This window comes from Centruroides sculpturatus, unplaced genomic scaffold, assembly GCF_000671375.1.
Source record: "Centruroides sculpturatus isolate CEXI.00-Female unplaced genomic scaffold, Cexi_2.0 scaffold1256, whole genome shotgun sequence".
NCBI classification, from domain to species: domain Eukaryota; kingdom Metazoa; phylum Arthropoda; class Arachnida; order Scorpiones; family Buthidae; genus Centruroides; species Centruroides sculpturatus.
This window is the reverse complement of record NW_019385376.1, coordinates 105,957-132,965: the sequence shown is the minus strand read 5'-3', so window position 1 is coordinate 132,965 and position 27,009 is coordinate 105,957. Positions and strand designations below refer to the sequence as shown.

The following is a 27,009-nucleotide window of genomic DNA, read 5'->3' as shown; positions in this document are numbered from 1 at the left end:
ATGGATGTCTGCTTAGTGCAGCTCAGCCACAATTTGCTAGAGTTCGCATCTATTATCAGTTTGAAATGGAGGGGTTCCATAATACTACCTTCTCCTCTAGTCAATCTATCATTTGGCACATAAATAATAAACAATATAGCAAAGATGAAATCAGTCGTCGAGAGAGAATCTTTCTGAAATGAATTGTAATTTTGAATTTGTATCTTATTCGATGATTTTCAATTAATAAAATTGTTCTCGCATTTTTTATAATAGGCAAAGCTGAGACTTTAATGTCCTGCATTCATCTAATTATTAATTTAAACCATAATATATAAAACAGAATGTATGTTGTCTGTCTTTTCACTTTTTATTCTATTCTTGTTGATCGATCGGTAGTAAATTTTTCTTGTTCTGTAGGACCCTAAGGGAAACATAGACTACCGTGAAACCTGCGCATTCCACTTATCCCTTGATTTAATTTCCTTGTTGATAACGATGGTACGTTAAAATAACCGAACCTTAATATTGTTTTCATCTTAATAAGGTATTCTTAATAAAAGTAATAAAGACTCTTTGTCCTTATTGCTTTTGACCCGACAGTAAATGTCAAAATCCTCCGAAAGTTCCTACGTACTATAGAAAAATAGCAAAAACTATTCGATACACGAAAGTAAAAGGAAAACGAAATAAATCAACTGTAAGATTATTACAATATTCACATAATAGCAAAAAATTAAAATACGTAACTTTCATATTTTAAAAATATCAATGGTGTAGCTGTAGCCTATAAATTCTGCTTGTTGCATTGGTAGGATTTTGACTCAGGAATTAATTTATAACAAATTAATTCCTGAGTCAAAATCCTACCAATGTTAACATCAACATGTAAAACATCAACGTTAAACAATGCAATTTCGTGCTTATTAACAGGATATTAGCGTATAAATATGCAAATGAGCTGCTGCTTGATATGCGTCATCATAAAAAAGCTTTCCAGTGAGAAGAAATTCCATATTGTGCACCTGCTGGAGAAAAGATTTTTCTGTTGTGAAAACAGCATTAGAAGTTGGTGTTGGACGTTCTAATGTATCCAGAATAAAAAATAGTGAGCTACCATATCACGAAAATTTAAGAACTGGCAGGAAGAAAACGTTGAGCGCCAAAACAGAAACGTTTGATAAACGACTGGACGTTGGATACATCGTCACAAGAGGGAATTGAAACATGGCTTAGGAATACATCCGAGTACAGGTAACCCCCGTATAACACGGCACTTCTATAGCACGGATTCACTCTAACACGGTTCGAGAATTGGTACCATCCCCCGTATAACACGGCACTTCTATAGCACGGATTCACTCTAACACGGTTCGAGAATTGGTACCATCCCCCGTATAACACGGTACTTTTATAGCATGGATTCACTCTGACACGGTTCGAAAAATGGGTAAAACCCTCGTACAACATGAAATGTAATAAATTTTTACATACTTAAGTACTAATAGTTCACGAAAATAATAATTTTCGTGAACTATTAGTACTAAAGTATGTAAATATTCTTTTCTCATCTCCATAGACATGGGCCTTCGCGATAATTGTTTCAATTTTGCCAGATCTCGACGCTTCGGCTTCTGGTGTTGCCAGATGTTTTTCCCTTATTCCATAAGTGCTTAGCACCATATAAGGAAATTTATAAAGATCTTTTAACTAGAAGCAAGCAATCTAAAATTACATACACTTTTTGCAAAAGATAAAGCATGAATCTGAAAATAATGCAGAAAAATGCTCAGAGGATAACGATAACTTGCCAAAATAAAACGCTCTCGGTTAATAGTGCTTTTAGTGATGACAAAGAAAACATTGTTTAATTTATATTAATATGTATCACTTAAGAAAATTTTAATAAAGATATTTAAATTAATTATGAAAATATAGTAGCATGTTTTTTTAATTTTTGAAACCTAACCTTCCTTTTCGTACTTGTTCTTTGATTCCCATAACACGGCAATTTTTTGGAACGTAACTGCCGTGTTATACGGGGGTTACCTATACTTCAAACATCCGCAGATGCCTAAAACGTAACAATTTGAAAGCCCAAGAAGTCTAAACTTACCAAATTACATAAACAGAAACGTCTTAATTTTGTCAAAAGCTATGAAGACTGGACTTTAGAAGATTGGAAGGGGATTGTATCTCAGATGAATCCAAAATTAATAGAGTTGGTTCAGATGGACAAAAATGGGTATGGACTACATCGATGAAGTCTATAACTGAGTGAGAAGTACAGACAACATTGAAATTTAGTGATGGTTGTGTTGTGGGCTGGGGCCGTATTACCTATTTTGGACCTGGAATGCTATGTTCTATACCAGTGTTTCTCAACGGGGGCGATTAGTAACAATTTATATTTTGGGGGCGAAAAACAATTTTCTGGGTAATATAGCAAAACATTAAATTAAAAATAATTAGATATTTTATTCAAATTATATCGTACAATAATTAAACAAACAACATTACTAGTCACTAGTCTATTCAATGCAGTACGAATTTGGCATTAGCCTTGTCCCTCAGCATCGGAATTTTGTAGTGAAGGGGGCGACGATTCGTTAGAGGTTGAGAAACACTGTTCTATACTTAATACAATGGATAGCGTTATTTACACTGAGATACTTGACAATTATTTGTTACAATCTGTTGATTATCATCACATTGATAGGAGTTCTTTCATTTATAGCAAGATAATGATCCAAAACATACATTCAAAAGGGCAATGTCACGGCTTCGGGACCAAAATATTAGCCTGCTTGAGTGGCCGCCTTAATCGCCTGATCTCGACACGATTGAACACATCTGGTCCCTTCTTAAACGTCGCTTGTCTGACTATGCAGTTCCACCAGAAATCATCCACCAATTATTGGAACGCGTACAGGATGAGTGGAACAAAATAACATTGCACGGTTATTATTAATACCACGCCTGATCACATTATAAAGGTTTTAAAGGGCCAACGGAGGCTATACTGATTATTGAAGGATACTTTTTCCATAAATATGATATGCATTGGGAGGATTTTGATGCAGAAAAAAATCTGTTCTTTGTATGTTACTATTATTAATAAAATAATTATGTTTTCGTATATAATTATCAGAATAACATAAGTATGCAAATAAATATAAGTTTTTCGTACTAAATGTGCTTTGCAACATTTTCCAGTTCTTTAAAATAGTCTCCTGTATTCTTTGGGAGGATTTTGACGCTTATACCCCGTTCGCACCGAGCATTTCGATCTAGATTGTGACTAAGGTCGGAGATTGTTCTGTGGTGCGAACGCTCTCGACCATTTCAATCTCGACTGAAACGAGGTTCAATCGCGATCGACTGGAGAGAGTTCTCGAAACTAGATCCAATTATAAGAGAGATCCCACAATCCCACGCGCGCGAGAAAATACAAGATGGCTGCGGAACACGTGTCGGGCTATCGACAGAGAAATAAAAAAGACATCTGTCTATTATTATATGTATGGCAAGAAAAAGTATTTATTTCTAACCAAAACTTCCACTTTGCTTGTTGGTGTTTGTTGTTGTTGTTGGCTTTCGACTAGCGACAGTCACAATCCAGATTGTAAGTAAATCGAGATCGAAGTGAGTCGTGGATTTGTGCGAACATAGTATTACTGTATATCCGCTAATATTTTTGCTAAAGAATTGTTGATCTTACATCCTAGACTCTTTCTCCTCAGATAACCCACCAGTGATCAAGTGACTAAATCCTCTGAACGCAGTTTATTTTTCTTCTTGCTAAGGGCAGAAAAATTGGCCGAAGATAATAACAATGAAACATTTTTAATTACAGATAATCGATTATTTTACTTTTTGAAAATAATTACGTAATTAAATGTGTGAGGTCTCGGACCTCACACATTTAATTACGTAATTATTTTCAAAAAGTAAAATAATCGATTATCTGTAATTAAAAATCCTCCAGTTCTCTCGGTTAAAATTTCGCTATGCCTACACTTAAAAGGGCAGCATAATTACTAGATAGGTCCCTGATAATTAGTGTGTAATGACGATTGGCCGATTAATCAGTCGGCCAACTAAAAATAGTCTTATTGGCGGCGTTTTCTGCCAGTCTGGAGTGACAAAACAAAAATATCAATACTTGGCAGACTGGAATACTTTAATCCACCACTAAAATAGAATAAGATTTGATGTCTCAATGTAACAATGAAGAATGCACGGATCATGATACGAGGATGCACAGTATTTGCTGTTAGAATAATTTAAGTATTGCAACATTCTCAATGCAAAAAAACATACGTAAAACAGCTTCAATCTAGACTGTCAGAAAATAATTTCTATCATTTAAATCACAGCAAATAGTCATAAGCAAAAAGTCATAAGATGATTTAAATCATTTAAATCATCTTATGACATATGACACATGCAAATTCAATGCCTCAAATCAGTTGCTTAACTTTCCTGGCAACATTTAAGACTGTGTTTGTAGCGTCATCTGTTACGATATTTTATTATTAAAAATTTTTATATTTTTAATTATTATAAAATGGCAAAAACTTAATTTTGAGGGTTGAAATGGGTTTTATAAAAAAATTTTGAATGCTAATAACGAGTAAAATCTTCATTAAGTCAAACCCTACTCGAGATATCACACGACCCCCCATTATCTCCCCACTCCTCAACCTTTAACCACCAAAATTTAATAGTATCAAACCTCCCTGCATAATTTCTGAAATTTTCGATAAAAAGCACAGGAGTTAAGCTTTAAAGAGGTGAACAAAATCGTGCCCCCACACACTAACATCCATACATACAGAAAAAACTCTAATTTTTTTTTTCATTTCTCGACATTTCGAGATTCCTAGTCCAAAAATGTAAATATTTGGGGGGTCATTTTTTGACCTATCGTCTTACTTTCCCTCTGTTATATATAACAGTACCGGGAAAGTAATAAGCATAACCATTAATTTTGTCTACAGCTCAAACTACTGATCAGAACAGCATGAAACTTAAAAAGTACAATGTTCTACTTGTATGTTATTAATTTGTTGTGCAAAAATGCTTATATGGTGTGCAATTATTTTCTGCACTCACGCATGCTGCACAGAGAATGCTCATGCCAGTTATAACGTTTATTAGCTCTGTCGGGAGCAAAGTCCATTTTTGAACAAGAGCATCGTAAAATGCCTGGAATGTTTTTTGATGGCAGCTGGCTGATGGGTGTAACTCTTCTTCCTAGAGCATCCCACGTTCTGTGGAATTTAGATCTGAAGATTTTGGCTATTCCATGCAGCGAATATCTTCACCGTCAAGAAGATCATTGACGCGAATATCTTCACCGTCAAGAAGATCATTGACGAGTGTAGCTGTGTGTGTGCAGGCATTATCGTCGTGAATATCAAATATGCACCCACGGCATCTCGGAAAAGTTACACGTGGTATTCTAAAACGTCGTCTTTGTACTTTCTTGCAGTAATGGCAAAATGTGGAGCTTAGTTTGATTATTAAACATAATGCCACCTCAGACCACATAATTCCTACCTGCAATCTGGCTGATAGCTGAGCGGTAAGGTGACAGCCTACCGCTCTGGGGAACCCGGGATCGAATACAGACAGGTCGAAAAATCCCCAGGAATTTTTCAGGATGGTCCATCCGAATATGTCGGACCCCGCCCCTCATCACCCTACCGCCCTGTTGTGGGCTTGGCTGAACCCATAATGGGCTTGCTAAATAAGGCCCTCTTAGTGCCCACAGGGCGGAAAGTTTTAAAAAAAACCTGCAATCTGGTCTTTCCACAATGTTCAATACTCTTGGAACCGTACCAGGTTCCCCACACTCCAGATTCTAAACCTGAGGTCTCGGACCTCACACATTTAATTACGTAATTATTTTCAAAAAGTAAAATAATCGATTATCTGTAATTAAAAATCCTCCAGTTCTCTCGGTTAAAATTTCGCTATGCCTACACTTAAAAGGGCAGCATAATTACTAGATAGGTCCCTGATAATTAGTGTGTAATGACGATTGGCCGATTAATCAGTCGGCCAACTAAAAATAGTCTTATTGGCGGCGTTTTCTGCCAGTCTGGAGTGACAAAACAAAAATATCAATACTTGGCAGACTGGAATACTTTAATCCACCACTAAAATAGAATAAGATTTGATGTCTCAATGTAACAATGAAGAATGCACGGATCATGATACGAGGATGCACAGTATTTGCTGTTAGAATAATTTAAGTATTGCAACATTCTCAATGCAAAAAAACATACGTAAAACAGCTTCAATCTAGACTGTCAGAAAATAATTTCTATCATTTAAATCACAGCAAATAGTCATAAGCAAAAAGTCATAAGATGATTTAAATCATTTAAATCATCTTATGACATATGACACATNTTAAACGTTTATCTAGTGATATTACGACTTCAATATTTGTGGCGGACAGACGTAAAGTCGAATAAAATGACTTAAACTTGATTTTTATTTTTTCGTATACTTTTTTGACAAACGACGTATAATCGGGAACGACGTAACTCGAAACTACGTAAGTCGAGGTATACCTGTATAGTCCTTATTTGAATTCCTATTTATGCATTGGACGATTGCTTATTGTTTGGACAAGAGAGTATTTTTTCCCATTTCAATGGGAAAAAATATTCTCTTGTCCAAACAATAACATTAATATTTTTAAAATCCTATATTTTTAAACTTTCAATTTAAATTAAATTTACCTCTACTTTAAAAATATTAAATTTCATTTCTCATTAATGTATTAGTAGAATATTAAACTCTCAATATCCATTTTATTTTAATAGTAATAAAAATAAAAGCTTAGCAGAAATAGCATCCATAGAATAAAATTAAAGTAGATAAATCAAAATAACTGTATAAACATTAGTTTCTAAAGACTATTTCAACCAATACATTCCAGTATGCATCAGTCTCATCCACAACTGGGGAACGGCTTAATTTAATGAGCTTTAACTGGAACGTTTGGCAATCTAACAACATGGCGGAAGCAAACAGTCCTATATTGGCATTTGCAGATTTTGTCGAAATAACTTTGGGTTAATACAGATGAGTAATAAAAAGTGTTAATATAACTATGCAGGCAGCCATATTGTTTCATCAGAGCTCGCCATATCCAGTCCCATGAGTGCTCTAGTTGCTACACCGATGCCTACTGGAATGTACCCAATATTTTTATTAATTTGTATTTAAAAGAATCATTTGAATTGTTGAAAACGGAAAGAGCACTAAAAACTTAAAAAAATAATAATAATGTTTAAAATAAATTTATTTCTCGTGTTGTATAATACATCATGCATTTTTTTTAATAATATATATAATCTATATAAAAACTTTGAAACAAGTCTTGTCACACAATTTAATTACATATGTACAAGTTGTGACATTTATCTTTAAAAAAAATTATTTTTTACAAAAAATCCCTTTAATAAAATTGATTTAAGATCATTATTCGTACATATTGTAAATGGACAAAATTTTAAAATCTAAAAACAGTTACCTGATCGACTTAACATTAAGCCGTTATCGCAACGCTAAATTGAATATACAGGCAAATATATTACACGTTCTTAAATATCGTAAAACTGTCGAAAAAAGAATGTCCAAAATTGAGCAGAACTATAAATATCTAAGTATCTAAAAGTAAAAAAACCAATTGATTATTATTATATATATATTTGTAAAAAATGCACCCATTCGATGTTCTATGGATGCAATTTTTACAATATTTTCATCTAAATGCAACAATATAAGGCCTATTCATCGTTTTTACAGTTCGGGAAAGTGGACTTCCTATCCGTTCAGATCTTTTGCCTGTTGTGCCAAATCTCTGTAAATCAGTTATGGCACTTCACAGTTTATTAATAATGAAAAAACATAATTAAAGTATAAATAACACATCCACTGATTTGATATGATGCTTCATTATAATAAACAACTACTGCAAATAGAAATTTGGCATATTCGAATCGAGCCACCATCCTAATTTTACATATAAACATTTTAAATACACGACTTTTCTATATGTAAAGTAGTGGAAAACAATTTAAAATTTTGAATTTTGGAAAATGTTGACTAGTAATCTATTTTCATCACAAGAATAATTGGAAGAATTGCATATAAAATTCATTTCTCACTCTAAGCATAACTCAAATATGAGATTATTTGTCATACTTTAGATCCAGCGACACAGTTCTGTCTTCTGTTATTATTTGAACACACGGGACTGTTACTGGAATACTTTGAAGGTGTCTGCTGATGCGACGTGTAGTAGTTTCTGGACGATGTATAATCTAAAACGACATTAGAATGTTTCTCGTTTTTATATGGTGATCTGTTTTCCAACACATCCTTTGTCGCTGGATGTTTAGTTTCTTCTTGTAGCATTTTATCTGGATCGTTGATTTTAGAATTGTTCAACTGGGGCGAATAAAAATTACGAGGAGAAGTATTTTTCGATGGACTACAATTGTTGGAAGATGAAGGATAATTCATGTAATGTTCATAAACTTTAGGATCCAAAATACCCGTTCTACTTCTGGCTCTAGTGGAAAAAATCCAACTTCTAAAATCATATACAACAAATATAATCATAGATATAAAAGTGTCTACTGACCTCTCCATTTCCTTATATATATCAATTTTTCTTGATATAGTATGAGGAGAATGTGTGTTAAATACCTTTAAAGAAAGAAGAAAAAAGAATTATTTCCAAAATTCTTTACTTGATCAATGTATGTTCATTTGATAATCTTAAATTATAAAATTTAAATCTATAAACACAAATATGTATCAGCTCATTATTATTATGTTTAATGTAGTTTGTACTTCTTAACTAAGTATATCTGGAAATAATACCAAATGCACATTCCTCCATAATTCATTTTCATCATTTGAAGTACCCCTCACAAACAATTCACAAATTCTTTAATTAATAATGTTTGAAAGACTTAGAACAATTCATGAATTCTTTAAAGTTAGAAATTCAAAATCCCTTCTTAGTTGTCATGTTTGGTAAGTGACAAATATTTTTGTAAATCTTATTGGCTTCATCATAAGTAAATGAATAATCTGATTGGCTAACATTACAACCATGTTCTATAACATAAGCTTATAATGGGTGACATCTCTTATACTTAACGTTATGACCATTCATAAGATTATAACAAAGCATTTTATAACAGAAAATATGAAATGTACAAACTCACTATGTATGTATGTATATATGTTCGTAGTATACAAATGATTTAAACTGTGCTACTATTTCAACCTGGCAAGTGGCATCAGACTGTCACTTGGTATAATTATAGTGTTGACCTTAAAGATAGTCTAGATGCGAGATGACCTCACAGTGTTGTGATATGGGCTCCAGCCAGCATCATTTAAGTAAATATTACAAGTAGAGAGCAATACCATGGGCCAAGATGGACTGCATGGTTCTTATAGAAGGCAGTCAAGGCAATGGAAGCATAAAGAAAGCTCATGCTGAAGAAATTCTGCTCAGAATCATTAGCTGGGAACCAGATTGGAGCAATGTTTTGGGAAGACAGAAGCATAATTAAGACGAAGTGGTTGTCACAGAGAATGGCCATCGACAATGATCGCTACTGTGCCTCCTATGAACATAGACATACAAAATCCAACAGTGTTCCAAGGGAGAAGTAGCCTCATAACATGTTGCTATTACATGGCAATTCAAGGCCACACATCAGCCAATAGAGTGCAGCTCAACTGCAATCAATGGGGTTCATCAAGCTCCCACACACCCTATTCTCCCTCGCCTAGCACTAACTATCTATGTCCTTTTCCACGAGCTGAAGAATCCCATCTGGTCACAAATTCCAGACAGTGAAGCCTTAAGCTTAGTTCACATTGAGTGCAGTTCGCTGGCGAAAGCGAAAAACAGAGCGAATAACCAGTCAAACATGACTGGTTTGATGAATTATTCGCTCTGTTTTTTGCTTTCGCCAGCAAATTGTGCTCAGTGTGAACTAAGCTTTACATCAGACTGTTAGGGAATGAGTATGAGACACTCCAAGCAATGGTTTTATGAAGCAATATGAAAATTGCCAGAAATGACAACAATGCCTCAACCTCCAGGGAGAATATATGGAACAGGATGAAATTAACCTGGAAGCTATCACCATCAAGGATCATATAATTCAGGTTAGTCTAAATCATTTGTTTACAACCCTCATACAAATTTTGCTATTAAATTGTTGTTTAACAAAAACTGTTTTTTTTTGTGATAGTCTTGGTAGTCTAGTAAAGCTGAAGTTAACTATTCATGCATTTTATATAAAGCAGCATGCAAAGTATCAATAATCTGATCAAACTATTAAAATATATTAGGAACACACACTATTTGAAATTATATTGGAAATCTAGATTATTTTTCATAGTAATAAAAGGATGACAATAAAATATAAAACTCAAAATACTATCAATAATATATAAAATCACATGGTTAGATTGTCTCTCACAGGGTTAATATAATAAAATAAGATATTACTCTTGATCAATAGTGTAAAATCAAAATGATAAGAATTTTATAAACAATATATTCATAATAGCATATTTGCCATTCCATTGCCAATTATCATGCAATTTCAGAATAAAATATCAGTAAAAATATTATGCAAAATCATGCAGATGTCTTCCAAAACACCTATAAAAGCACAAAAAAAAATTTCATCACAGGCAGAATTAAATTCAGTACCTGTTGTCTGCCTGTATATCGCAAACTCTGGGTTCTCCTTATCATTGGAGGTTGTGAATGAGCACGATGTATCTGCAAAGTACTTTTTCTGTCAATTTCTTATGAATGAAATTTTATTTTAAAAAATTATTGTTTTCTAAATGCCAATTTAAAATATTACAAAGTATATTACAAATAAAAAAAATACTTTGCTTATAAAACAGAGGGAATAAATTTTAAATTAATTTCTTAAAATTAATTTAATTTTTATTCATCAAATTATTACAAATGCCCAAAAATTTTTTTAATGAAATATTTTCTTTAAAATTGAAAATAATAGAGTTTAATTGTTAGAAAACTTCATTATTTTTATATACTGAACTCTATTGTCATCATCACTGAAATTTGGACAAATGATAAATAGTAAAATGTAAATTTTGTAGCTTAAAACAAAGACAAAAAAAATTTTTGAATCAGACAAATAAATTTCTGAATCTAACTCTCCATCCATTAATGAAGCACATTTAAAATTTTTACACTTTGAAATTCAAACTTCAACTCTGAAATATATCTATCCTCAAGAAACAAAAGATGCATAAACTTTAATGATAAAGAAACTATATCAAATGCATAAAAGGAGGCATATGAAATTCGGTAGCATTCAAGCATATGAGAAAATTTCCAAGCCCATAAACTAGCATTAGTATGAAGAGAAACATAGAAGGTTTTTAACAGAAAGACTATTAAAATGTCTTCTATATGTTATGCAATATAAATTATTTTCTTTTTTTATATCTTATTTGGTTTTCTAACAATGTTAAAGTTTAAATTAACAGTCTATATTAGAAAAGATAAGATATTGTTCTTTCTTCTCTTCCTAAATAAAATACAGCTTGTCTGAGAAAGATCTTTATCATTTTAAATATTAATAACAAAAATACTAACAGGTGAAATGAAAGGCAATTTGCTGCAAAAGAATGAAGAAATCTAAGAGTTTTTTCTGGTATCAATTGCCTGAGGTAGATGGATTGGATATTCCCCATACCTTGGCCATTGCGATCGCCAACATAACTACTGGATTTCTTTTTTTGGGGTTATGTTAAAGACAAGGTTTATCAAACACTTGTTTCTGATATATCCATTTTAAAGGAAAGAGTACATTTAGCAATCCTCACTGTTACACTGCAAATGTTAAAAAACACTTGGAGGGAAATCGACATTGTTCATGCTACTAATGGAGCTCACGTACAGCTACATTGAAGGTTGAAGGTACTGTAAAAAAAACTCTTAGATTTCTTTATTCTTTAGCTGCAAACTGCATTTCATTTCACCTGTTAGTATTTTTGTTATTAATGTTTAAAATGATAAAGATCTTTCTCGGACACACTGTATATAGCCAATAGAATTGAAGAACATCTTAGAGAATTGCACAAGAAATCTTACCTAGCAATATAGAAATATTAGATAAAGGTGAATAAATCTTAGAACCCTTAAGACAATCATCAAATTGCTGATTGTGTTTGGATTTCCAGAGAAAGCCTTAACTATTAAAATATTAATTGCAGTGATTCAAACAACCTTCTTTCTTTTTGGATATACTTAATTGTAAATAAATTTATATTTTAAGATTTAAGTGTTTAAAATTTTTTTTTATCTGAATGTTTCATTTCCTGTATCTATAATGCTTTTATTTTTTTACATTTTAAGTTTTCAAGCAACTCCATTCCTTTAATCTAGGACATTCCTAAACAGCATTAATTTTCAGGTAATTTTCATAAGATTTAAATTTATCATCCATTTTCAAGAATTCATAAAATAATGATATGTATGAAAATTCAATATGGAAATTTTGATAGTCTTACTATTTACAAATATTTTATATTAAAATAATTTAAAGCATTAGTTAACAAGCTAAATAATTGAATATTCAATAAAACTGTCAATTCATTTTCTCATGTTTTCAAAATACAGAAAGTATAATAATGTGGTGCAGAGTTTTAAACTTTAATGCCTGTATTTGCAACCAAAAATCAAGAGTTAGAAATTAACCAATATGTGTTCACTTACTAAATGTAAAATGAATGGGTACCCAATTATAGTTAATTTCTAATTCTTGATTCTAGGTTGTGAATATGGCCATAAGTGATTTGAATTTTGGCTTTAACACAGTTAACATAGAGCTCAGTGTTTGAAATTATTATTATTTCAAGATTTTTAAAGTTTTTTTAATAATTATAGAAAAATTAAGGGCAATATGAAATTTTTGGATGAATAAAAATCATTATTTATATTAATTTAATGTTTTATAATTTTCTATATTACAAAAATTTATTGATATCAAACTGTTTTCTACATAAATTTAGTCATTTAATTAAAATAATAAATTTTAAAAAAAAATTGGATTTTTTCTATATGAGACATTTTGCATAGAAGAAACAGTCTAAAATTTAATCACTTCAGTAATTATACAACAAATTTTTACCTTCAATTTTATATGATATTATCATTATATGAAACAATACCTATATTTCAAAAACTAATATTAAAAGAAACTGTTTTAACATAATTTCTTAAATATAAAAATTAATACCAGTCTAAATTAACACTCCTAAACCTCATAACTCCAGTAATAAACATTTAATAGCAAACTAACGTTTTCAATCGTACATTCGGTCTTCTTCAGGTTTAAAAAACCAGTTATATTCGAACATGTGAATGCATAGAACAAAAATTCTGAAATTATTTTCAAAAAATGGAACTTTACCAACGTAATTTAAAAGAATAAAAAGTTATGCATGTGCATTGCCATGGCAACGACATGTTAAATATGAAAATACGTTCCTATAATGACATATATGTGCTACATACGTTGACTTACATATAATGACATAAATGTGCTACATATGCTCCTATAGTGACATAAATAAATACACAAAATAGGGGTATGGCTTCTAACTACTATTGTGGTCGTTGCCTGTTCCTTCATAGCAGTATTTCCAAGCGTGTGACAAATTACCAGCATCCTTAGAGTTAATGCAATTGGTGTGTAACCCGGCCTTGTAAATTTCAAGTGCCTCAAGGTTTCGTAGGTATTCTACACGGTGAGACAGTTTAATCAGTTTGGCCTCATGTAGGTCAGCTCTTATGCCGTGCCCTAATAAAACGGGCTTTCACACACCATACTAGAGCTGAAGACACTGAGAAGGAGTTAGTACGAATCCAGAACATAGCATTACAGCACAGATATAGCAGGAGCCTAGTAAACAACCTTTCCAGCGCATACTCCTCTCGAATGGCTGCAAGCTACACTTCTAACATACGGGTAGCGACCCATGGAACGCAAAACATAGGTAGCATACAGCCTCGTGTGGTGGTTGAGTACAACCACCACATCAACTCCATTTATAGGGAGATTGCCTCCCATACTAATACTAAAATTACATACAAGAGGCCAAGCACTGTATATGGACTACTCCGCAGTGGCAAAGACAAGATAAATAGAAAGCAAGCACCGGGTGTTTACATGGTCCCTCTCTGGGATGACAGGTTTCAAAGGGAATTAGTATATATTGGGTCTACAAAGCGCTCATTGAATAAAAGATTGAAGGAGCACGATTATGATATCATTAATAAAAGGCACACCACCGCCCTGTCAACATTTGCGACTGAACCAGGCATAAGAGCTGACCTACATGAGGCCAAACTGATTAAACTGTCTCACCGTGTAGAACACCTACGAAACCTTGAGGCACTTGAAATTTACAAGGCCGGGTTACGCACCAATTGCATTAACTCTAAGGATGCTGGTAATTTGTCACACGCTTGGAAATACTGCTATGAAGGAACAGGCAATGACCACAATAGTGGTTAGAAGCCACACCCCTATGTTGTGTATTTATATATGTCACTATAGGAGCGTATGTAGCACATTTATGTCATTATATGTAAGTCAACGTATGTAGCACATATATGTCATTATAGGAACGTATTTTCACATTTAACATGTCGTTGCCATGGCAATGCACATGCATAACTTTTTATTCTTTTAAATTACGTTGGTAAAGTTCCATTTTTTGAAAATAATTTCAGAATTTTTGTTCTATGCATTCACATGTTCGAATATAACTGGTTTTTTAAACCTGAAGAAGACCGAATGTACGGTTGAAAACGTTAGTTTGCTATTAAATGTTTACTACTGGAGTTATAAGGTTTAGGAGTGTTAATTTATACAGTTTCCAGTATACGCGTAAGAAGATTTGAGTAATACCAGTCTACACATTATCCATATTTCATACGGATATTTAATAAATATTAAAAGTAATTATTAAAAATAAACTTTTTAGCAATATAATTTAAAATGCTTTATAAATCTTCAATATTACCTCAGGTGATTGATGATGTGCACCAATTTGATACCTTCGATGTGAAGAAAACATTGGAAGCGACTACAAATACATATAAAAAGAAAAATGTAACATCTAAATTTCAAATATTTAATTTATTTTTACAATATTTACAGGTTGTCTGACTAGAATTTCTTTTGTTTCTTGTTCATTCCAATCATGCCTTTCATCATCGTCGTAACACTGTTGATAGCGTGACCTTAAAAACTGTATCCTCTGGCGTTGTTGGGGAGACAAAGAATAATGAGTCGATGAAGGAACTGGAGTTGAAAACATATGGTTCTTAATCTGTTCTTCATGTTTTTGTTGTTCAACAAATCTTTTATAATGTTCTTGTATTCTATAACATAAATGATCAATGATTATTATTGATACCATACGTTTAAAATGATTTTAAAAAGTCATTCTACCTGTCATGTTCTTCTTGTGCAGCCCATCTTGCTCTAAGTCTTTCAGCTTCTTGCCTCAATTCTTCCTGAGTCATTTTTTTAGATGAATCACTTTTGCGAGTTTTTCCAAATCTACTAAAAATATAAATTAAGTTTTATATTTTTTAAATTGTCTTGCCATATATTCAATAATCAAGAAACAAATATACAGTAAAACTCAATTATCCAGATTGTCCTCTGACTTTGTTAATAAAAATAGGCAGGTATGTATACGTATAAAAAGTAATTTTTTTTCTAAATGTATTATACATTCATTTGCAAATAAACTTCCACATCTAATATTTTATTTGCATATAGTTATGTACAGTACATACATACACACCAGGGTATTTGAACAGGAAAAGATATTTAAAAAAAAAATTCAATTATCTGGATATTCTGCATATTTGGACAGTCCAAGCTCCCAAGTTTTACCATATAAAAATATGTAAAACTATTGGATTGTTCAAAAAGTAATGTCATATTTTTTTTGTTTTATATTAGAAGTGTTCTGATATGCTTTCATGTATTAGTTACAGTTGTTCTTTAGTTCAGTATACATGCATTTCTTTCATCATCTGAAGTTATAAGTATTTTTAAAATAATATTGTGTTGTTGTTATGGATAAGAGCAAGGAACATTTATGTTATTGTTGGACTGCAATTTAAAAAAATTGTAGACCTATAAATTCCTTCTGTCATCTGTCTGTCTGTCCTTCCTTAATCTCGAGAATGTTGTTAGATAAACAAAATCCAAGACCAGATATGGAAAGCTTGGGGCAGGAGGCCCCGATTAACTGTATATGAACTTCTGATGCAAACCAGAAGTCATGTTATTTCAATTCAAAACTTTTTGCCTGAAAGGAGTTAGATAGATGACTGGTATGACTCCATTGCTGATGGAAAACCATTATGTACAAGGGCAAGCCACTGCTAATTTGAGGTGGAGAGAATATATTTTAAATTAAATAAATTGAAAATATGATTAAAAGTTGCAGCCCGGCATTGTGACGATGTCACAATAAATAATTGCTTGTTTACTCTTAAGAATATCAGAATGGTCATAAAACAACAACAGTAACTAAAATCATCAAATGAACAGTAACTATATACTTGTATAAGTATTTGCTGAAGATGCCAAAAATGTTTGAATGTACCAAACATAATTTGCAAAATTTTGCAGTGACAACTTTAATCTTACTGATACTGATAAACACGACTGGACTATTCTTGTGTTGCTTACTCATACAGAATTAACACATTAATTATCTAATCTATGACTAGGTGTTGAGAAATCTGATAATTGATAAACAGAGTCCATTCAAGATTCTGAACACTTAAAAATACTGGATAAGGCAATTTATGAGAAAGTGTTGATGCCTCATTAGGTAATCAATGTGCAGAGGAGCAGTGCTTATTAATCTGTATTGCTTTGTTAAATAGACAAAACCAGTTTTAGACTGAATAGTAACAGATTAAGTGGGTTCTGTATGCTAATATTACCCAGAAAAGACAAGGGTTATCATCAAAACAACAAACATTACCAACAGAAAAAATTGGGATTATATAGTAGAGTCCTGCAAACTTGACTTAATATGACTCAGGTGATAAGTTACTGAAAATGACAAGTTTTGTAGATAGTGATGATGGCAGTCTAAATAGTGGAATTTTTGTAAAGGTATTATATGTGCAAATTCATATATGTATTTACTCCCATATAAGACAAGGTTTTTATTCATTTTTCACTGTTTCAAAAACCTAGATTGTCCTATATGCCCGAGCAAAGTATTTTTTGTGTTTTTGCAATAATTTTTTTAAACCATGTATTTGCATTTTTTACTGGATGCTCACCCTCTGGTGTTTAAAAACAGAAGTATTATATCTGGTTGTTTCAATTGTTCTTGTGTATTGTTAGGAGTAAAGATGAATTGCAATAGGAAAAGCAAAGCTTTTACAATCTACATTTTCCAGCACTCATTTCCTTGTTGATAAAAAGCCAGAACACCCCAAGAAGGTATGGATGGAAACCATGAAGATGTCCATATGTCACCAGTTCGTTTTAAAAATTTTTTTGTATTTTTAACTGGATATATTTTTTGTGTTTTTAAAAAGACTTTTTAGCTTTCTGGCAGCCAGTAGCCTAAAAAGAAAGGTCAGTCGCCAAGAATATGTGTAGTCTGGAACACAAAGTTAATAAATGGTGGTCCCTTTTGGACAGACTTTGTCTTCAGATATTTATTTATAATATAATTGCCATCAGATGAAAATCTACAAAAGCAAAGCTTTTGAACTGAATTCAAATTGAAATTCCAAAATCACACAGGAGCCTATTAGCAATTTTTATCCATTCCCATGTGAAAACATGATTATTTGGAAATCAGAATTCAGAGAAACTCGTGTGTAATTGATAGAGAGTGGATTAGACTTAAGAATTGGCAAAAAAGGTTTCTGATTGTCCAGCTTTACATGAACAAATTATGTTGTGGATTATACAAATTTTTCCTTAAACTTTAAAATGCCAGTAATTTTTGCAGGACAATATGTGTATTTGTGTGCATTTGATATTTTATTTGTGATTAAACAAAATAAAATTAGAATTGTATTAATAAATGTAATTTTCTTTATTTTGATCTTTAAAGTCACACCTCATCCTATATGCGAGAGCATCTTATATGCAAGTAAATATGGTAATAAGTATCAAAAGTGAGTACTTTTATTTATAGTTAAAATTTAACTTAAAAAAAAATAGTTGCTATTCAATAGCTACTTTTGAATTAGTGACATTTGCTTCAAGAAGTTTTACAGCGGCATCTTGGAAAAATGGTTATATTCTTTGTAGACAGGTGGAGTTGATGCTATTATCAAGTGTCTCCAGTAAAGAACAATAACTTATTTGATCCTAGTGTTATGTTATGGATATAAAATTAGATTACATGTATTTCTTTTTCTTTGGATGACAGGACGAGTTTCATGCAATGTTGAATTAGAAAGTTGAGTTTCTGGGACTCTACCATACTCAAGAAGAGGTGTTACTGTCTATTTGTTGAGATATCTTTTAGAGTATTCATTATGAACTGCCAAATAACAGCATATATTTATCAACAACAAATGAATTGTGTTATGAAGAAATTAGTACTAAATGGTCAGCTCTAGTCAACAGAGTATAATACTGAACCATACTATCTTTCATGATGCAATATAATAAAAAGTGTTACTGTTAATTATTAAGATGTTAATTTTAATATATATTACTGTGTTACGTAAAAACAGATTAATAAATTAAAATATTTTTTTACAATTAAAGTTTTAAAAGCTCATAGACAAGCACTTTCCCTTGTATGGCTTTTTAAATTCAAACATATTTAGAAATAAGATTTGAAAATAACATCAATTAAATAAAACAAAAATATTTTACAAATACACAATATGATAATATTTAAAGTTTAGTGAAATTATTGCCATAATTTTTTTTTATCATCAAGCTGTTGATATTGTTCCATTATTTTAAATTTTCAAATGTTTGTTTCTGTGCCATCTGAAGTCCATCAAAAATAAAAATGCATAAGTCCATGCTTATTTTTAATTTACATACAGTTGAACCACTAATAATGTCTACCTGTAAAACACAGTCAGTTTTCAGGAACATTTCTTTTTGAAGTATAACCTCCAAACAATGGCCATTATTTTTGTTTCTGTCAGTGGTGGTTATTTAGAGGTTTAACTGTATATATTACACAAAGCCAATGTTAAACTGTTTTTATATTATTTATCATTACTGTAATATATTATAAAAAATATTACTGTAATATATAACTGTAATATATTATAAATATTACTGTAATATATTATAAAAAATATTACTGTATTATTTGCAAAAGTTAAGTTAGTAATTAGTACATTAGTACATAGTAATTAAATTTGTAACAATCTATTAATTATCATTAAACACATTTACTTCAACTAATTAAATTACTTACCTAAATACCGATCCTAATCCTTTTAAAAGTTTCTTCTTCTTACTCCCATTAAGTTTATTATTATATGGAAGAAACATATCATCATGAGCAATATCAAAAGTTGCTTGAGATGAATCATATTCTAATCTTTTATCAGGATGAATATTTTCATTATCTTCTTCCACTTAAATAAATAAATACATCTATTGACTTAACTGTAAACTTATAAATTTTAATAATTTAAAAATGCAAAATATATCTATACAAATAAAAATGTAAATGTTCATTTGTTCAAAATCTTAAATCTCCAAAAGTTATTCACCAATTGCTTTGAAATTTTGAAACAATGTTGCATTCGAATATGTGCATGTTTTTATATTATAAAAATGTTGAAATTTCCCTCCTGTGAGGAAGAGGGACAAAATTAAGGCTTACCATGAAGAACTCTGCTTCTATTATATTATTTTAGATGCGGTTATTTGCGTTTTTGATTGTGTTTTAATAGGGCACATCAAGAGAATGTACACTAAGGAATTTTTCGAAATTCCCCCCCGCGCAGGGAGTGTTATACATTTATAATTGAGCCACAGAAACGTGTGGCCAGGTACAGCTAGTTTTAATTAAAAATTAACTCAAGAGTGATCTTGGCATTTAACTATCTTAAATGTGTGTAAGTTTATTTTCTAATAGAACTTACTAAAATTATTTCTAAGCAATTTACTTTACCATAAACATTGTTACATTTGGATAAAAGTTAAATGCAATAATCATAAGAAATAAATGAAACATTACTGCAAAAGAAACTGCTAGTGAGTATCAATTTAATAAAGGCATAAAATATTTTGTTCCTTTCAAAACTCCCAATTTATCTGCAAATAGGAACTTTTCTATAATATTACCTATTATGTTTCTAAACTCTACCACTTACTAAAATACAGGGTCTTCCAAAATGGATGCTAACATTTTAAATTACTGTAATTATGTTTATTACCTGAAAAGTATGCAACATACACCAATCAATAGAGTAACTATCTGAGTTTCATCTATCTGCATTCAAATATCTTATTGTCTAACACCAATGTAAACAAAAATTGCAACTCTGCAATAGAGAAGGCATTTTGTTTCTGCAGTTTGCAAAGTTGGAATCATTTGTCATATGCAAATCAGTGCAATTTGAATAATCTGCATGAACTGTAGAATTGTGGCTGCTGTGAGAGGGGTGACAATGGATATGTCATAGTGAATTTAGGAAAAATTTGATTATTGGTTGGATATGTGCCATCTGACATGAGGTGAACATACTGAGAAATTGTAATGGGCAATTGTAAAACTTAGGCAGTTTTCCAATGTTTTAACATACATTACAACATTCTTAGATAATAATTAACATAATTACAATAATTTAAAATGGTAGCATTCTTTTCAGAAGACCCAGTACAATGAAAACTGCTTTAGGCGACCACCTGCATTCGACAGGCACCTGTCAAAATGGGCAAAAATTTCTGGCACTGAATAGTTTATCCATAGAGTCTTTGTATAAGTTACCTGTATTAAACGACCACCTGTGTAATGCGACCACGGGCATCGATTTTTGGTCCAAAACAACATACAACAACTGTAAATAAGCGACCACTTCCGCGAATATATCTGGTCTAAACTATTGTTCAACAACGTTTCCCCCTCTCCTAATACTGTATAATGAATTAGTCTAAAGTCTCATTTGAACCTACTTTGGGCACTTCTCCCACCCTTGAAATTAGGTGTAGGTGTTAATGAATTAATCTAGCAACAAAGGAAATTCATTTCAGTTTGTTCAAAATTGTCCGAAAAATGAAAGAAATGCAAAGTGCTGTCATTAGAAGATCGTGTTAAAGTTATCACAACAGCAATTAGCGGCGAAGTTTAACTGTGGGAAAGCAAAATTTATTTTACCGTAGACCTACAGTATTTTCCTTGGAGGTATAAAATATTGTACACGATACAATTAATCAGCTGATCTCATCGTTTGATAAAATTTATTTTTATTTATTTATTTTGAAGCTCATATATAGTACAGTACATGTGTGATAAATAGTTTCTGTATCAACCTACCTTATTTCCATGATATTTTTAGAAAAATAATATCTAAGTAATTTTTGCACACAAAATATTCGAAAAACAATAAACGCATTAATGCAAAAATCAGTTTTACGAGGCAACTTTCCTTTTTTGATTCCACAATGACAATTGCAGAATGTAATGAGATCGTATAATGAGAAAAAAATAATAAAATGGTTTTATTATTAATTAATAATTTTTCTTATTGTACTTAAGAAAATATTAAATGTTAAAAAATACAGTATTTTTAAAGTTAAAATAAGATTAAACTAACGAATACCAAAACCAAAGTGATGTAGAGATACGATGTGCTTGTATATCGATGATGTAATACTTGTAAATGAGGAGCGAATGAAAAGAACCAAGTCAAATTAATTAAGTCAGAAAAAAGAAAGTGTGAATTATAACTGAGAAAATACGACTAGTGTATTAATCTTTAAAATATTGGTATTAAATCTGTCTTATAAAATCATGACGGTTCCTATAAATCGAGTTATCTGATAAGAATAAAATACAATACCAATATAACCCTATCATTGAAAAAATTTGCTTATTTTTGCTCACCTCGAGTTTTGCTTAGAAGAAATAGCTAAAAAGTGCACAAAATACGTACAGAAATACAGTATTACAGGACTACCTTATTGGACGACCACCCATCTAAAAGACCACTTTTTGAAGGAACCATGGGTGGTCGCCATAGACAGGTTTTACTGTATATATAATTGTTTTTAACATTTTACATTAAAAACATCTCTCTTATTATGTTATAACTTTACTTAGACGATAAAAAATATTTATTTTTTACCAATATATAAAATACCATTTATGGAATTGTTTTGGTAGTTACCTACTGATAATATTAAATGAAATAACTAAATAAGACTATAATTAGTGGAAATTCTGGTTTTATTGACTGACATTAAAAGGATAAGTGAAAAACAATTAAGAAATGTCTAACTTAAAGATTTATTATTATTAATTAATAGTAATTCATACAGTGTTATTGTTGTTTTGTGGTACTGACTTGAACAATTGCTAGTGTGTAATTGTAATAACAAATACCAACAACTTAAACTACTGTGATGGGAGTAAATAACCATTAAAACAATTAACAGTTAATGTTTGTACATCAGTTTCATGTTAAAGCTGATAATGAAAAACTAGCTTAACTTCTATTTATCCAAAGATGATGATGATATGAAATTATGTTTTGATTGTAGTTGAAGTTTTAAAATACATGTGTTTTGAAACATGCAAACTCTGATAACAATACAAACAAAACAATGGGAACTATTTACAAAATAATTATTCAAATTAATTGATAAAATAATAATTCTTTTTATATACCTAAAAAATAAAACCCATAAAAACTGTCAAGCTATAACTGAATAAAAACAAATAATCATAACTGGTATCTTTTAAGTTTTTTTTGGGATAATTAACTTGATCAATTTTTATTTATATTACAGTCTTCTATTCTTATGTTTATTTCATCTTATAGTAATTATTACTAGTAAATTAGTAAAGTATCTTAATATAAAATAAATAGTTAATAATTATTTTCTTCATTTTGTATTATTTTGATTTAATCATTTAAATTTTTCATAAAAAGAAAATAAATAGATATAAACTTTTATAGCAATCTTAAGGAATATACAGGGTAATTCTAAATTATTGGCAGGGTTTTGTGTCCTGTAATTATCCAACTAAAAACCACAAAAAAGTCACTTATATAATATGAAAAAGTGTAAGTTAAAGTTTTATTACACAGAATCGATACTGCAGAATGTTACACAACTTTGTACTGTATATGCTATAAAAGGCAAACACAAATTTTGAAGTATGACATCATATTATCTCCCAGACATCAATTTGGAGAGAACAGCATTGCCAGAGAGCTTTTTGAGTTACACTTTCATATTTTGTAAACAGTTTTATTTTTATTTTTTTTTCAATTGAAAAATTATAAGACATGGAAACCTCAACAATAATTTAAAACCAACCTGTGTATATTTTTATTATATATTATTGTTTAACCAAGATGAAAGTATACCTATCAATTTGTCAATTGTTCATTTAGATTATCTCAAAAGAGTTTTACCATAGCATACAACAAAAAAATAATCAATTTGTTATATTTAAGCATTGGTGAATTTGATGTCTGTAAATATTAAATAAACAAATTTAAAAAGCTTTAATTACCTATCTCCATAGTTCCTTTATGCATTGCTTCATATGACCTGTCTACAGCAGCACGAAAACTGTCATTACATCTTCGTTCTTTAGAAGACATAGCTGTGTAATTTGGCATTGTACGGATAATATTTTCTTCCTTTTGTAATTCTTGTAATACAGTTTGTAAACTTTCAAGACTGCAAGATTTTCTCATTCCAAGTGAAAGCTCTAAAATTAGATTTAAATTATTATGTTGAATAAAAAAAATTATCCTTAGTAAACAATGTAAAATAAAATTATGTTAATGCATCTAATATTGTTTATAATTTATTATATTACAGTTATATTATATATTTAATGTTATAGATAATTGACAATTAAATACTTATAAATGTGTGAGGATCCCACATTGTTATTCAACAAATTTTATGGTTAAAATTAAATACTTTTTTTTTTGTTCTTTTCACAATAATATTTTTACATTTTATATTTTCAAATAAAACTATTAAATATATATCATTTGTCACATATATATGCAAGTTTGAGGTTACAAAACAAACTGTGCAAATAAGATGAACAATTCTTTGTTTAAATTTTCAACTTAGATTTAATTTAAAATCAATTGATAATAGCAGAAGTATCAATACTTAATTTATGTATTCATGTCATTATTTCATCAATTTGTAATTTTCAAGATAATTTACAAAATAATTTCTGCTCTCTTTAGAAGTTCAATAGAAAAATAAATCTTGTTTGAGATTAATGATGCCACTAAGGTATCTGTGGTAGAGTCCTCAGCTACACTTAATTACACAGCTTACTGAAGAGGCTTCAGATAAAATTTTGTTTTGTGGAATAATCAGTAAAGAAGAGCTCACTCTTACGATCTTAACAGTTGGCATTAAAACAGATTAATTATAAAATGTAAAATAATTCAGTTTAGTTAATTATGATTAGGATTCAAATACAATAGAAACTTGATTATCTAAAACAGTTTAAAAAAAACTAGAATATGTAGTGTGGTACATACCACATAGTATAATTACATATAGAGCAAACTATGTATTCAATAACTGAAAATTACTACATCATCTGACAATTTTAGCACTACAAAACTAGATCATATATGTAATGTTATGTTAGATTTTGAGTAAATTGATTTACTTTCAAATACAGTAATTGTATTACAGTATTTATAGTTCATGAAACTTTAAATGAGTTTCTGAATTATACAAATTTCATTAAATTTGAATAACCCTTAGTCCCATCAAATCAGAATAACAAAGTTTCCACTGTATTCATTTTTTCATATGGGGATTCCAGACATTATATTTCATTTTATAATTTAAATTAATTTTCTTAATTAATTCAAATAACTTAATTTTCTACAAATTTTTTAAATGAAAGTTCATTACTTTTATTAACAGATTCTATCAATTTTCTACATAATAAAACCATAAACTTGTTTTAAATTTTATAATCATTAAACAATTTAATGAGATTTTTTGATTGTTTATAAAACAAATACTTTGATTTATTTTATAAATTATTATTATTTATAGTTTTTGGCATTTTAATGTAAAATCCTAATAATTTGTTATAGCTAAATTAAATATTCCATTATTTCCACATTTTAAATTTAATTTATAAATGGTAACTTAACAATTTGGTACCTTTTAGTTGTTTTTTATTGATTTGATAGAACAATGCAATTCTACATATAACGAGCAATTATTTATTGTGACATAAAAAATTGCAGCCTGGCATTGTGACAATAATATTGTTAATTTATTTAATTTAAAATATATGCTCTCCACCTCAAATTAGTAGTAGCTTGCCCCTGTACATCATACTTTTCCTTTAACAATAGACTTGTGTCAGTTATCTATCTAATGCCTTTCAGAGGAAAATTTTTGAATTGAAATAGCGTGACTTACGGTTGCATTGCAAGCTAGTATATAGTTAATTGGGGCCTCCTGCTCAAGGTTTCCATATCTGGTCTAGTTTTTCATCTATCTAACTCCATTCTTGAGATAAAGGAAGACGAATGGACAAACAGATGACAGTATGAATTTATAGGTCTAAAATGTTTTCAAATTGCAGCCCAACAATATTCTTGAAAGCATATCTATTTTCAATTTAATTTTAAAAGGTTTGTTTTATTTGGTTATGGCAATGATCTGCCGAAGGAAAATGCCTCCCAGAAGGTCTTTTAAGGGAAAGTGGCCCTTATTTAGGTGTTACTAATGTGAAGAAAACCTGAAACTCCACGTGGCCAACCCATTGGTGAGGTGTGAACCCATGACCAACTATCAATATTTAGTGGTTTTATCCACTCAGTCACTGGTGGAGACGTTTATTTTTAAAGCCCACAAAATTTAATACAAAGACAAGATGGATCCTAGGATTTGTACTATTAGAAGTTTATAAATTTGTATTATAATAATTTCTTCTAATAATTTAATAATTCATTATATTATAATATGATATTTGAGTTTGTTTTTAACTTTCTCTACTACATGGGCACTAAGAGGACCTTTTCAGCAAGTCCATTATGGGTTCAGACAGATCCACAATGGACTGGCCAGGTGATGGAGGATGGGATCCAACTTATCTGGATGAACCACTTCCTGAAAAATATCTACTGGGATTAAATCAGATATTAAGATATTAGATATTAAGATCTGAGATTAAATCAGAAGTTGAAAAATATTTTTCAACTTTGGATTTAATCCCAGATCTTACAGAGTAGTAGGCTGCTATCTTAACTGTTTGGCCATCTGGCTGCCAACTTTTGACATAGTAGAAAATTATTGCATAGAAGAAAATTTTTGATTTGTGTATGCTTTTAGCAAAGCATATACAAATCTGAACTTTCAATTGAAAATAAGAATTACAGGAATATTTACCTAAACCATTTTCTGAAGAATTTTGTTTCCATTTTCTTGCTTCTTTTAATTCTTCACTACTATATGAAAGTGATTCTTGCATCATTTTTTGTTTCCATTTTTCACGTTCTTCTTTAGCTTTCTTGGTACGCTGATAAGTATCTGTATTCTTGGCATCAAGATGAGCATGCCTCTTTTCAGACATACTTTGTCTTCCAAAACCATCCCTAGAAAATCTAAGTTCATCCTCATTTAAACTTTGTCTGAAAATAAAATAATTTCAATTAGAATTTTATAAATTAAACAATATTTAATTTATAAAATTCTAAAT

General features: G+C 30.4%; 1 protein-coding gene across 3 annotated transcripts; it reads right to left on the bottom strand.

Annotated features, from left to right (window-relative positions):
- Nucleotides 1-7,793: 7,793 nt before the first annotated feature.
- LOC111638305 (partitioning defective 3 homolog) lies at nucleotides 7,794-26,977 on the bottom strand. Of its 3 annotated transcripts, none has more exons than XM_023383992.1 (9): nucleotides 26,700-26,977; nucleotides 23,818-24,018; nucleotides 19,540-19,702; nucleotides 15,546-15,659; nucleotides 15,250-15,475; nucleotides 15,115-15,177; nucleotides 10,754-10,825; nucleotides 8,651-8,715; nucleotides 7,794-8,578 (listed from the first exon to the last, which is right to left on the bottom strand). In XM_023383992.1, exons 1-9 carry the CDS (start codon nucleotides 26,881-26,883, stop codon nucleotides 8,203-8,205), a joined length of 1,464 nt encoding a protein of 487 aa, XP_023239760.1. In that variant the 5' UTR covers nucleotides 26,884-26,977; the 3' UTR covers nucleotides 7,794-8,202. The 3 variants fall into 3 exon arrangements, with proteins under 3 accessions (XP_023239760.1, XP_023239761.1, XP_023239762.1); XM_023383993.1 differs by having other exon boundaries at nucleotides 15,546-15,656; XM_023383994.1 differs by lacking the exon at nucleotides 10,754-10,825.
- Between the last annotated feature and the right edge of the window lie 32 nt (nucleotides 26,978-27,009).

What these genes read in the sequence shown, in the direction of transcription:
- LOC111638305 (XM_023383992.1), bottom strand. Translation starts at nt 26,883, where the DNA reads ATGTCTGAAAAGAGGCATGCTCATCTTGATGCCAAGAATACAGATACT. An exon ending in GCACAAGAAGAACATGACAG is followed by an intron (nt 15,476 to 15,545) that starts GTAGAATGACTT and finishes TTTATGTTATAG; the next exon opens with AATACAAGAACATTATAAAA. An exon ending in GATATACAGGCAGACAACAG is followed by an intron (nt 8,716 to 10,753) that starts GTACTGAATTTA and finishes CTTTCTTTAAAG; the next exon opens with GTATTTAACACACATTCTCC.